Source organism: Entelurus aequoreus, linkage group LG05 (genome assembly GCF_033978785.1).
Source record: "Entelurus aequoreus isolate RoL-2023_Sb linkage group LG05, RoL_Eaeq_v1.1, whole genome shotgun sequence".
Classification (NCBI taxonomy): domain Eukaryota; kingdom Metazoa; phylum Chordata; class Actinopteri; order Syngnathiformes; family Syngnathidae; genus Entelurus; species Entelurus aequoreus.
In genome coordinates this window covers 6165097-6180514 of record NC_084735.1, presented here as the reverse complement: position 1 = coordinate 6180514, position 15418 = coordinate 6165097, and the positions used below count along the sequence as shown (strand labels likewise).

General features: G+C 36.8%; 1 protein-coding gene across 9 annotated transcripts in view; it reads left to right on the top strand.

Annotated features, from left to right (window-relative positions):
- LOC133650072 (adenylyl cyclase-associated protein 2-like) overlaps window positions 1-15418 on the top strand; it is a 34071-nt gene that overhangs the window by 17156 nt on the left and 1497 nt on the right. For all 9 annotated transcript variants that reach the window (XM_062046873.1, XM_062046874.1, XM_062046880.1 and 6 more), the window contains 6 exons: window positions 585-728; window positions 806-891; window positions 5090-5195; window positions 7774-7966; window positions 8148-8317; window positions 13268-13391. In XM_062046873.1, the coding sequence (XP_061902857.1) occupies window positions 585-728; window positions 806-891; window positions 5090-5195; window positions 7774-7966; window positions 8148-8317; window positions 13268-13391 (823 nt within the window). The remainder of the gene's footprint in view (window positions 1-584; window positions 729-805; window positions 892-5089; window positions 5196-7773; window positions 7967-8147; window positions 8318-13267; window positions 13392-15418) is intronic.

The following is a 15418-nucleotide window of genomic DNA, read 5'->3' as shown; positions in this document are numbered from 1 at the left end:
TTGTAGTGTGTATATTGTACATATTGTTATGAAGGCGTCTGTTACTACATTATATATATACTTGCAGTGTGTATATAAAATGTGAAGTGTTTAGGGAAGGTCCTGCAAGGTGCATAAAGACATGCTACTAAACACAGGACCATGTCTTCCTTACAAGGCCACAGATCTCCTGGTGCACGGAGGAATGTTGCAGGAAGAGAAGAACAAATGGTGTTGTCGACTCTGTGAACTTTCAAAGTAAAAGTGTGTGAGCAGCTCATAAAGCCATGTTGCTGCTTTAGGAGGAACGTTATGCTTTAAGGCAATGTTCTTATGGCATCAGATTCATATTTTTAGGTGCCAACTTGGCGACTGACTTATATTTATATTTGTGTCGTTTTTTTACCTTCTTTTTTGTGGACTTTTTGCAAGCACATCATAAATAATGTCTTGGTGGTACTAATAATAGGTGCTGAATAAAATGTTGCAGTACCAGGGATCTCTTTATTGACCAAGACAATGATGTCATGTCCACCACATATCACATTAATGGTACCTTTTCATTCAGGCACAAATGGCATTTTCACGCCTTTTCCCTCCCGCAGACGGAACTTCGCGACCTCCTCAAGCCCATCTCCGACCACATCCAGGAGATCCAGAGCTTCAGAGACCGAAACCGGGGCAGCGAGCTCTTCAATCACATGTCGGCCGTCAGCGAGAGCATCCCCGCCCTGGGCTGGGTGGCCGTGGTAACAAAATACTTTGGCAGATGTCCATCATGACACAAATGGCGACCAACATGTTCCCCGTCGTGTGTGCCTTCAAGAACCAGAAGCCGGGTCCTTTTGTCAAGGAGATGAACGACGCCGCCATCTTCTACACCAACAGAGTGCTGAAGGACTACAAAGAAACGTAAACCTTCATCATTGTAGTCCTACATTTCATCTTCTTCCATACAAACGTGTTAGTCAGCCCTCCTTTATCGCCATTCACCGGTTCCAGACCCCACCGTGACAAGTGTAGCAATTCTTCTTCCTAAATCAAATCTTTTCATAAAAACCTTCTAAATATTTGCTATTTATACTTCGTTTAGGCCCAGTGTCCAAACTTTGTTCACCATAACGATAGGTCAAAGTGTACGGGAGACATTTTGATATTATTTCACTAAAAAAATGCTGAAATCTATGGAGTTTTTTGCATTGCAAACTGAATTTTTTTTTTTACATGAAATCATGCTGACAATTTCAGGGAGAAAACATTCCGTGTTTAAAAACTCAGTTCATAAACATTCAGTATTTGAAAATTCAGCATATAAAAATTCAGTGTGCAACAGTAAAAATTTTGAGGAAATGAATTCAGTGTGGAAAAATTTGCGGCTTCAAAATGCAAACCCCACATCCGGCAAATTAAGTCATGTGACTTCAAACTTCTGAGACAGGATCGATTGCTTCAGTTTTAATTTACAGGAAGTGCGTTTTGCAAAAAACATTTTTTCAGCACTGAATTTTAAAACACAAAATTTTTAACATTGAATTTTGATCTACTGAATTTTATACACTGTTAAAACACTGTTTTTTATACACTGAATATTCAGACACTGAATTTCAAAACTCTAAATTTTTAAATACTGAATTTTTAGGCATTTAATTTTTAAACTCTGAATTATTAAACACTATTTTTAAACACTGAATTTTAAAACACTGATTTTATTTATTTTTTACATTGTATTTTTAAACACTATTTTTATACACAAAATTATTAAAAACGCTGAATTTTAACTTTTTTTTTCCTACCATGTATTATACACTAAATTTTTAAACAATGACTTTTAAAACACTGATTTTTTTTCAGTGTATTTTTTTACACAGAATTTTTTAACATTGTATTTTTATACACTGAATTTCTTAACACTGAATTTTGCTAACATTTTTTTTTTCCTCAATGCAATTGTCGGCATAATTTGATGTAAAAAAAAAAATAGATAAAAAAATACCTTCCCCAAATTCAAACGCAAAACAATTCAGTTGTATAAATCCAGAGTCCAAAAAAAGAGAGCCACATAGTGTACTAAAAAAAACTGTAAAAATGTAAGGAAAAAAAGCAGAAATATAATCAAGTTTAATTCGTTTTGTTACTTATAACACCAAGCGCACACTAATTTTGATATTGATATATATATATATATATATATATATATATATATATATATATATATATATATATATATATATATATATATATATATATATATATATATATATATATATGTACACTACCGTTCAAAAGTTTGGGGTCCCATTGAAATGTCCTTATTTTTGAAGGAAAAGCACTGTACTTTTCAATGAAGATAACTTTAAACTAGTCTTAACTTTAAAGAAATACACTCTATACATTGCTAATGTGGTAAATGACTATTCTAGCTGCAAATGTCTGCTTTTTGGTGCAATATCTACATAGGTGTATAGAGGCCCATTTCCAGCAACTATCACTCCAGTGTTCTAATGGTACAATGTGTTTGCTCATTGGCTCAGAAGGCTAATTGATGATTAGAAAACCCTTGTGCGATCATGTTCACGCATCTGAAAACAGTTTAGCTCGTTGCAGAAGCTACAAAACTGGACTTCCTTTGATCGGATTGAGTTTCTGGAGCATCACATTTGTGGGGTCAATTAAACGCTCAAAATGGCCAGAAAAAGAGAACTTTCATCTGAAACTCGACAGTCTGGTGACCCCAAACTTTTGAACGGTAGTATATATATATATATATATATATATATATATATATATATATATATATATATATATATATATATATATATATATATATATATATATATATATTAGGGCTGCAACAACTAATCGATTAAAATCGATTATAAAAATAGTTGGCGATTAATTTAGTCATCGATTCGTTGGATCTATGCTATGCGCATGCGCAGAGGCAATTTTTAATTTAAAAAAATATATATGTATATATATTTTTTAATAAACCTTTATTTATAACGGGTCACCAACGTGGTGCCCGCGGGCACCAGGTAGCCCGTAAGGACCAGATGAGTAGCCCGCCGGCCTGTTCTAAAAATAGCTCAAATAGCAGCACTTACCAGTGAGCTGCCTCTATTTTTTAAATTGTATTTATTTACTAGCAAGCTGGTCTCGCTTTGCCCGACATTTTTAATTCTAAGAGAGACAAAACTCAAAATAGAACTTGAAAATCCAAGAAAATATTTTAAAGACTTGGTCTTCACTTGTTTAAATAAATTCATTATTTTTTTTACTTTGCTTCTTATAACTTTCAGAAAGACAATTTTAGAGAAAAAATACAACCTAAAAAATGATTTTAGGATTTTTAAACACATATACCTTTTTACCTGTTAAATTCCTTCCTCTTCTTTCCTGACAATTTAAATCAGTGTTCAAGTAAATGTATTTTTTATTGTAAAGAATAATAAATACATTTTGATTTAATTCTTCAATTTAGCTTCTGTTTTTTCGACGAAGAATATTTGTGAAATATTTCTTCAAACTTATTATGATTAAAATTCAAAAAAAATATTCTGGCAAATCTAGAAAATCTGTAGAATAACATTTGAATCTTATTTCAAAGTCTTTTGAATTTCTTTTAAAAAATTTGTTCTGGAAAATCTGGAAGAAATAATGATTTGTCTTTGTTAGAAATATAGCTTGGTCCAATTTGTTATATATTCTAACAAAGTGTAGATTGGATTTTAACCTATTTAAAACATGTCATCAAAATTCTAAAATTAATCTTAATCAGGAAAAATTACTAATGATGTTCCATAAATTATATTTTTAATTTTTTCAAAAAGATTCGATTTAGCTAGTTTTTCTCTTCTTTTTTTTCCGGTAGAATTTTGAATTTTAAAGAGTCGAAATTGAAGATAAACTATGTTTCAAAATTTAATTGTCATTTGTTACGTGTTTTCTCCTCTTTTAAACCGTTCAATTAAGTGTAAATATCATTAATTATTAATAATAACATAGAGTTAAAGGTAAATTGAGCAAATTGGCTATTTCTGGCAATTTATTGAAGTGTGTATCAAACTGGTAGCCCTTCGCATTAATCACTACCCAAGAAGTAGCTCTTGCTTTCAAAAAGGTTGGTGACCCCTGATTTATAAACTGCAACATGTACAAACAGCTGAGAAACAATAATCAAAATAAGTATGGTGCCAGTATGCTGTATTTTTTTCCAATAAAATACTGGAAAGGATGGAAATGTAGTTTGTCTTTTATATACGATTATAATCGATTAATCGAAGTAATAATCGACAGATTAATTGATTATCAAATTAATCGTTAGTTGCAGCCCTAATATATATATATATATATATATATGACTTAGACAAACTATTGATCCACAATGGAAATTGTTATATATAAACATACACACACACACAAAATAAAAAAATATCAAAATGTCCTCTACATACTTTTTTAATAAAATGTGTATACATTTGATCTTTTTTCTAAGATATTTATTGTTGTCTTGTCTGACATGTATGCTAACAAAAGGAGCTGTGGGTTACTAACACCCCTGATTTAGACTTTTCATGCATGCAAATGTATTTATTTAACGGAGGCGGGGGGTACTTGAAAATATATGTTAATATACAGTGTGTATGTTCTATTGTAAATATTTCATAATATACAAGAATCATGTAGAGTTTACAGTGTTTTTATATTAGATATGATACATGAGATAGAATTTAATGTATTTTTATTCACATTTTATTCTACTAGAAGACTTTTTTTCAGCAAGCAGCGCCTCAGTAAACACGTGTCACTCCAAGCACCACCATAATGGCCAGCATAAGTAGCGTAGTAGGCCTAAGTGTTGATTAAAAACAAGGCCGAGGTTTAATTTGGCCACCGTAACATTACACAAGTTTGAACAGTCACACTGTTCCAATAGACGAAATAAAACCCTGTACTTTCATCAGGTGATTATTTGGCGTACCACTAGATGGAGCCCCTGTAGGAGAATCACTGTATTATAAATGAATGGTATGATATAAAGACAGTGTGGGGAATAAAAAGAGGTGTTAGTGTGGTGAATAATTGCTGTGAACGTCTCCGGTGTGTCCAGTGACCGTCGCCATGTGGACTGGGTGCGCTCCTACCTGTCCATCTGGACTCACATGCAGACCTTCATCAAGCAGCAGCACCCAGTAGGACTCATGTGGAGCAAGACTGTGAGTCCCATACTCTAGCATACTTCCTCTACATAGTTGCACCTGTACATAACCCACCTATAGATAATTGGACCTGTACATATTGCACCTGTACATAATTGACCTACAGATAATTGTACCTGTACATAATTGGACCTGAATGTTATTGCACCTGTAGATAATTGGACCTGTACATCATTGACCTGTACGTTATTGCACCTGTACATAATTGCAGCTGTACATAATTGCACCTGTACATAATTGCACCTGTACATAATTGCAGCTGTAGATCATCGCAGCTGTACATAATTGCACCTGTACGTTATTGCACCTGTACATAATTGGACCTGTACATCATTGACCTGTACATAATTGACTTGTACGTAATTGTACCTGTATGTTATTGCACCTGTAGATAATTGCGCCTGTACATAATTGCACCTGTACATAATTGCAGCTGTAGATAATTGACCTATAGATAGTTGGACCTGTACATCATTGACCTGTACATCATTGACCTGTACGTCATTGACCTGTACATCATTGCACCTGTACGTCATTGCACCTGTACCTAATTGTAGCTGTACATGATTGCAGCTGTAGATCATTGCAGCTGTACATAATTGTACCTGTACATAATTGTACCTGTATGTTATTGGACCTGTATGTTATTGCACCTGTATGTTATTGCACCTGTACATAATTGGACCTGTACATCATTGACCTGTACATCATTGACTTGTACGTAATTGTACCTGTATGTTATTGCACCTGTACATAATTGGAGCTGTAGATAATTACGCCTGTAGATAATTGCGCCTGTAGATACTTGCGCCTGTACATAATTGCAGCTGTAGATAATTGACCTATAGATAATTGGACCTGTACATCATTGACCTGTACGTTATTGCACCTGTACGTCATTGCACCTGTACATGATTGCACCTGTACCTAATTGTAGCTGTACATGGTTGCACCTGTACATAATTGCAGCTGTACATAATTGCACCTGTACATAATTGCACCTGTACATAATTGCAGCTGTAGATCATTGCAGCTGTACATAATTGCACCTGTACCTAATTGTACCTGTACCTGATTGCACCTGTACATAATTGGACCTGTACATAATTGCAGCTGTACATAATTGTACCTGTATGTTATTGCACCTGTATATTATTGCACCTGTACAACATTGACCTGTACATAATTGACTTGTACGTAATTGTACCTGTATGTTATTGCACCTGTACATAATTGGAGCTGTACATAATTGGAGCTGTAGATAATTGCGCCTGTAGATAATTGCACCTGTACATAATTGCACCTGTACATAATTGCAGCTGTAGATAATTGACCTATAGATAATTGGACCTGCACATCATTGACCTGTACATCATTGACCTGTACGTTATTGCACCTGTACATGATTGCACCTGTGCCTAATTGTAGCTGTACATGATTGCACCTGTACATAATTGGACCTGTACATGATTGCAGCTGTACCTAATTGCAGCTGTAGATAATTGCAGCTGTACATAATCGCAGTAGTCAGTTGTAATACACTTGTCCACCACCTGTGGCAGTAATGACTACATCAAACAAACGGGGGGAGCATGGAGCTAAAATCTTACAGAAGTTTCATAAGCGCAAAAATTATGAAGCTGTATTTTCATTTGCACTAAAATTGTATTGAGAATTTATTTAAAAAAAATAAATAAATATATATATATATATATATATATATATATATATATATATATATATATATATATATATATATATATATATATATATATAATTTAATTTATTAGTAATTTACTTATAATTGATACATTTTAGCACTGTGTAATGATATGAAAATGTATGTATTTATTAATATTTATTTTAGTCCCTTCTTTTGAAGTATATTTGATTAATATTTAGCCTGACCTAAGCCTTCATAGTAGGTTAGATACAAGTACTGCTTCAAATCAAGAGTAAGATTACTAATTCAGTGTTGAGGGCCCCTCTGGAGTGGAAAAGGTTCGGCCCCGAGGTCAAAAAGGTACAGAACCCCCGTTTTAAGAGGGCTTTGTGGGCAAAATAGAGCGACTCCCATCAGCTCCATTGTTAGCCACCTCCTACTTGCCATATTTTACCATTTAGAATGCACAACAAAAGAAAGGCTGTGTTATATTGTCTTACAGAAGGAATGTGAATGATCAGCCAAATTCTGAAAAAAGTGCAGTTCCCCTTTCAACACACACACACACACACACACACACACACACACACACACACACACACACACACACACACACACACACACACACACACACACACACACAGGTTATAATCAAATGATCTGGCAGACGTAAAAGTGTCCACTGATGATGTATGAAGAACATGTGTTCAGTCAAGTGTCCCAACTGTGTGACAGCTGCACTCTTTTTACACTGTGTGTGTGTGTGTGTGTGTGTGTGTGTGTGTGTGTGTGTGTGTGTGTGTGTGTTCATGCGTGTGTGTGTGTTCCCTGGCCATTACCGTGACACTAGTAGTCCAATACTCCCCCCTAGTGGTGAGTGTGTGCTGACACTTTTCTCCCAACATGTCCCAGGGTCCTATTGCTCCTCCTTCTCTCTTTGAGGCCCCCAGTGCTCCTCCACCCCCTCCTCCTCCTCCTCCTCCACCCCCTCCCCCGGCGTTGTCCGGTGAAGACCCCCGGGCACCAGGCGACGTCTCCTCAGCATCATCTGCCCAGCACTCTGCTCTCTTTGCTCAGCTCAACCAGGGCTTGGACATCACCAAAGGTGTGTGTGTGCGTGTGCGTGTGCGTGTGCGTGTGCGTGTGTGTGTGTGTGTGTGTGTGTGTGTGTGTGTGTGTGTGTGTGTGTGTGTGTGTGTGTGTGTGTGTGTGTGTGTGTGTGTGTGTGTGTGTGTGTGTGTGTGAGAGACACACCTGACACTTCATCTCCACCCCCCCCACCTTAGGTCTGAAACACGTCCCGGACCAGCAGAAGACCCACAAGAACCCCCAACTGCGCTGCCAGGAAGCACCTGGGGGCCACGGTGCCAAAGTGGACCCCAAGAAGTCCCCCGAGAAGAGCGGCCCCCAGAAGAAGCTCCCCCTGCTGGAGCTGAAGGGCAAGAAGTGGATGGTGGTACGTACACGGGTGTCCAAACTCCTTCTTTTGTGGCCTGCGACACATTCCCAAAGCAAAACTAGAAAACATGCCAGTTTGAACATTACACCCAAACAACTAGATTCTGTATTTAGATGTGTGCGTGTGTTCAAGTACAATTCTACATTACACCCAAACAACTAGATTCTGTATTTAGATGTGTGCGTGTGTTCAAGTACAATTCTACATTACACCCAAACAACTAGATTCTGTATTTAGATGTGTGCGTGTGTTCTAGTACAATTCTACATCACACCCAAACAACTAGATTCTGTATTTAGATGTGTGCGTGTGTTCAAGTACAATTCTACATTACACCCAAACAACTAGATTCTGTATTTAGATGTGTGCGTGTGTTCAAGTACAATTCTACATCACACCCAAACAACTAGATTCTGTATTTAGATGTGTGCGTGTGTTCTAGAACAATTCTACATTACACCCAAACAACTAGATTCTGTATTTAGATGTGTGCGTGTGTTCTAGAACAATTCTACATTACACCCAAACAACTAGATTCTGTATTTAGATGTGTGCGTGTGTTCTAGAACAATTCTACATTACACCCAAACAACTAGATTCTGTATTTAGATGTGTGCGTGTGTTCAAGAACAGTTCTACATTACACCCAAACAACTAGATTCTGTATTTAGATGTGTGCGTGTGTTCAAGAACAATTCTACATTACACCCAAACAACTAGATTCTGTATTTAGCTGTGTGTTCAAGGACAATTCTACATCACACCCAAACAACTAGATTCTGTATTTAGATGTGTGCGTGTGTTCAAGTACAATTCTACATCACACCCAAACAACTAGATTCTGTATTTAGATGTGTGCGTGTGTTCTAGAACAATTCTACATTACACCCAAACAACTAGATTCTGTATTTAGATGTGTGCGTGTGTTCAAGTACAATTCTACATCACACCCAAACAACTAGATTCTGTATTTAGATGTGTGCGTGTGTTCTAGAACAATTCTACATTACACCCAAACAACTAGATTCTGTATTTAGATGTGTGCGTGTGTTCTAGAACAATTCTACATTACACCCAAACAACTAGATTCTGTATTTAGATGTGTGTGTGTGTTCTAGAACAATTCTACATTACACCCAAACAACTAGATTCTGTATTTAGATGTGTGCGTGTGTTCAAGAACAGTTCTACATTACACCCAAACAACTAGATTCTGTATTTAGATGTGTGCGTGTGTGTTCAAGAACAATTCTACATTACACCCAAACAACTAGATTCTGTATTTAGATGTGTGCGTGTGTTCAAGTACAATTCTACATTACACCCAAACAACTAGATTCTGTATTTAGATGTGTGCGTGTGTTCAAGGACAATTCTACATTACACCCAAACAACTAGATTCTGTATTTAGATGTGTGCGTGTGTTCAAGAACAATTCTACATTACACCCAAACAACTAGATTCTGTATTTAGATGTGTGCGTGTGTGTTCAAGAACAATTCTAAATTACACCCAAACAACTAGATTCTGTATTTAGATGTGTGCGTGTGTTCAAGTACAATTCTACATTACACCCAAACAACTAGATTCTGTATTTAGATGTGTGCGTGTGTTCAAGTACAATTCTACATTACACCCAAACAATTAGATTCTGTATTTAGATGTGTGCGTGTGTTCAAGAACAATTCTACATTACACCCAAACAACTAGATTCTGTATTTAGATGTGTGCGTGTGTTCTAGAACAATTCTACAGTACACCCAAACAACTAGATTCTGTATTTAGATGTGTGTGCGTGTGTTCTAGAACAATTCTACATTACACCCAAACAACTGGATTCTGTATTTAGATGTGTGCGTGTGTGTTCTAGAACAATTCTACATTACACCCAAACAACTACATTCTGTATTTAGATGTGTGTGTGTGTTCTAGAACAATTCTACATTACACCCAAACAACTAGATTCTGTATTTAGATGTGTGCGTGTGTTCTAGAACAATTCTACATTCCACCCAAACAACTAGATTCTGTATTTAGATGTGTGCGTGTGTTCAAGTACAATTCTACATTACACCCAAACAACTAGATTCTGTATTTAGATGTGTGCGTGTGTTCAAGTACAATTCTACATTACACCCAAACAACTAGATTCTGTATTTAGATGTGTGCGTGTGTTCAAGTACAATTCTACATTACACCCAAACAACTAGATTCTGTATTTAGATGTGTGCGTGTGTTCAAGTACAATTCTACATTACACCCAAACAACTAGATTCTGTATTTAGATGTGTGCGTGTGTTCAAGAACAATTCTACATTACACCCAAACAACTAGATTCTGTATTTAGATGTGTGCGTGTGTTCAAGTACAATTCTACATTACACCCAAACAACTAGATTCTGTATTTAGATGTGTGCGTGTGTTCAAGAACAATTCTACATTACACCCAAACAACTAGATTCTGTATTTAGATGTGTGTTCAAGGACAATTCTACATCACACCCAAACAACTAGATTCTGTATTTAGATGTGTGCGTGTGTTCAAGTACAATTCTACATCACACCCAAACAACTAGATTCTGTATTTAGATGTGTGCGTGTGTTCTAGAACAATTCTACATTACACCCAAACAACTAGATTCTGTATTTAGATGTGTGCGTGTGTTCAAGTACAATTCTACATCACACCCAAACAACTAGATTCTGTATTTAGATGTGTGCGTGTGTTCTAGAACAATTCTACATTACACCCAAACAACTAGATTCTGTATTTAGATGTGTGCGTGTGTTCTAGAACAATTCTACATTACACCCAAACAACTAGATTCTGTATTTAGATGTGTGCGTGTGTTCTAGAACATTCTACATTACACCCAAACAACTAGATTCTGTATTTAGATGTGTGCGTGTGTTCAAGAACAATTCTACATTGCACCCAAACAACTAGATTCTGTATTTAGATGTGTGCGTGTGTTCAAGAACAATTCTACATTACACCCAAACAACTAGATCCTGTATTTAGATGTGTGCGTGTGTTCAAGAACAATTCTACATTACACCCAAACAACTAGATTCTGTATTTAGATGTGTGCGTGTGTTCAAGGACAATTCTACATTACACCCAAACAACTAGATTCTGTATTTAGATGTGTGCGTGTGTTCAAGTACAATTCTACATTACACCCAAACAACTAGATTCTGTATTTAGATGTGTGCGTGTGTTCTAGAACAATTCTACATTACACCCAAACAACTAGATTCTGTATTTAGATGTGTGCGTGTGTTCAAGAACAATTCTACATTACACCCAAACAACTAGATTCTGTATTTAGATGTGTGTGCGTGTGTTCAAGTACAATTCTACATTACACCCAAACAACTAGATTCTGTATTTAGATGTGTGCGTGTGTTCTAGAACAATTCTACATTACACCCAAACAACTAGATTCTGTATTTAGATGTGTGCGTGTGTTCAAGGACAATTCTACATCACACCCAAACAACTAGATTCTGTATTTAGATGTGTGTGTGTGTGTGTTCAAGTACAATCCTACATTACACCCAAACAACTAGATTCTGTATTTAGATGTGTGCGTGTGTTCTAGAACAATTCTACATTACACCCAAACAACTAGATTCTGTATTTAGATGTGTGCGTGTGTTCAAGAACAATTCTACATTACACCCAAACAACTAGATTCTGTATTTAAATGTGTGCGTGTGTTCAAGTACAATTCTACATTACACCCAAACAACTAGATTCTGTATTTAGATGTGTGCGTGTGTTCTAGAACAATTCTACATTCCACCCAAACAACTAGATTCTGTATTTAGATGTGTGCGTGTGTTCAAGTACAATTCTACATTACACCCAAACAACTAGATTCTGTATTTAGATGTGTGCGTGTGTTCAAGAACAATTCTACATTACACCCAAACAACTAGATTCTGTATTTAGATGTGTGCGTGTGTTCTAGAACAATTCTACATTCCACCCAAACAACTAGATTCTGTATTTAGATGTGTGCGTGTGTTCAAGAACAATTCTACATTACACCCAAACAACTAGATTCTGTATTTAGATGTGTGCGTGTGTTCAAGAACAATTCTACATTACACCCAAACAACTAGATTTTGTATTTAGATGTGTGCGTGTGTTCTAGAACAATTCTACATTACACCCAAACAACTAGATTCTGTATTTAGATGTGTGCGTGTGTTCTAGAACAATTCTACATCACACCCAAACAACTAGATTCTGTATTTAGATGTGTGCGTGTGTTCAAATACAATTCTACATTACACCCAAACAACTAGATTCTGTATTTAGATGTGTGCGTGTGTTCAAATACAATTCTACATTACACCCAAACAACTAGATTCTGTATTTAGATGTGTGCGTGTGTTCAAGTACAATTCTACATTACACCCAAACAACTAGATTCTGTATTTAGATGTGTGCGTGTGTTCTAGAACAATTCTACATTACACCCAAACAACTAGATTCTGTATTTAGATGTGTGCGTGTGTTCTAGAACAATTCTACATTACACCCAAACAACTAGATTCTGTATTTAGATGTGTGTGTGTGTTCTAGAACAATTCTACATTACACCCAAACAACTAGATTCTGTATTTAGATGTGTGTGTGTGTTCTAGAACAATTCTACATTACACCCAAACAACTAGATTCTGTATTTAGATGTGTGTGTGTGTTCTAGAACAATTCTACATTACACCCAAACAACTAGATTCTGTATTTAGATGTGTGCGTGTGTTCTAGAACAATTCTACATTACACCCAAACAACTAGATTCTGTATTTAGATGTGTGCGTGTGTTCTAGAACAATTCTACATTACACCCAAACAACTAGATGAGGCAATTTTGGGAGAGATTGTGTGTAAAGTGGTCTGGACTGACCTCAGAAGGACTTGACTGTGTGCAGGAACACTTTGAGGAGAGACCAGACCTGCTGATCCAGGACACGGAGCTCAAACAGGTGGTCTACGTCTTCGGGTGCAACAACTCCACTCTGCACATTAAAGGGAAGCTCAACTCCATCATCATAGGTGAGGAGTCTTTGCACGCACCTGTTGGACCAAGTCCTGATGCTCCAAGACCACCACTAATAGTCTAGACACACCATACCAAGTCCTGACACTCCAAGACCACCACTAATAGTCTACACACACCATACCAAGTCCTGACACTCCAAGACCACCACTAATAGTGTAGACACACCATACCAAGTCCTGACACTCCAAGACCACCACTAATAGTCTAGACACACCATACCAAGTCCTGACACTCCAAGACCACAATTAATAGTCTAGACACACCATACCAAGTCCTGACACTCCAAGACCACCACTAATAGTCTAGACACACCATACCAAGTCCTGACACTCCAAGACCACCACTAATAGTCTAGACACACCATACCAAGTCCTGACACTCCAAGACCACCACTAATAGTCTAGACACACCATACCAAGTCCTGACACTCCAAGACCACCACTAATAGTCTAGACACACCATACCAAGTCCTGACACTCCAAGACCACCACTAATAGTCTAGACACACCATACCAAGTCCAGACACTCAAAGACCACCACTAATAGTCTAGACACACCATACCAAGTCCTGACACTCCAAGACCACCACTAATAGTCTAGACACACCATACCAAGTCCTGACACTCCAAGACCACAATTAATAGTCTAGACACACCATACCAAGTCCTGACACTCCAAGACCACCACTAATAGTCTAGACACACCATACCAAGTCCTGACACTCCAAGACCACCACTAATAGTCTAGACACACCATACCAAGTCCTGACACTCCAAGACCACCACTAATAGTCTAGACACACCATACCAAGTCCTGACACTCCAAGACCACCACTAATAGTCTAGACACACCATACCAAGTCCTGACACTCCAAGACCACCACTAATAGTCTAGACACACCATACCAAGTCCTGACACTCCAAGACCACCACTAATAGTCTAGACACACCATACCAAGTCCAGACACTCAAAGACCACCACTAATAGTCTAGACACACCATACCAAGTCCAGACACTCAAAGACCACCACTAATAGTCTAGACACACCATACCACTGTCTGTAGATTTCATTTGTTTTGCTACATGCTAACACTACTTGCTAGGTTAGCAACACTAGCATATCTATGTGAGCTACATGCTAACACTTCTAGCATAGCTATTTAAGTGACATGCTAACATTTCATTTTATTATCACACTAGGTTAAGAACACTAGTATATGCTAACATTACAAGCATAGTTACGTGAGCTACATGCTAACACTACATTTTAACATCATGCTAGGTTAAGAACACTAGCGTATCTCTGTGAGCTACATGCTAACACTACTAGCATAGTTGTGAGTTACATGCTAACACTACTAGCATAGCTATGCGAGCTACATGCTAACACTACATTTTAATATAATGCTAGGTTAAGAACACTAGCGTATCTCTGTGAGCTGCATGCTAACACTACTAGCATAGTTGTGAGTTACATGCTAACACTACTAGCATAGCTATGCGAGCTACATGCTAACACTACATTTTAATATAATGCTAGGTTAAGAACACTAGTATATCTCTGTGAGCTACATGCTAACACTACTAGCATAGCTATTTAAGTTACATGATAACATTACAAGCATAGTTATGTTAGCTACATGCTAACACTACATTCTAATATCAAACTAGGTTAAGGAACATTAGCATATCTCTGGGAGTTACATGCTAACTGTACTAGCTTAATTATTTAAGCTACAAGCTCACATTACTAGCATAGCTATTTAAGTTGCATGCTAACATTACGAGCATACTTGTGAGCTACATGCTAAAACTAGTAGTATAGCTATTTGAGCTTCCTATTAACATTACTAGCATAGTTATATGAGCTACATGCTAACATTACTAGCATAGTTTAATATGAGCTTCATGCTAACATTACTAGCATATCTGTTAGCTAAATGCTAACAATATGTTTCAACATATTGGCTCAATAAAAAGTACATGATGAGACAGAGTTCCAGGCTTACTTTTAAGACCT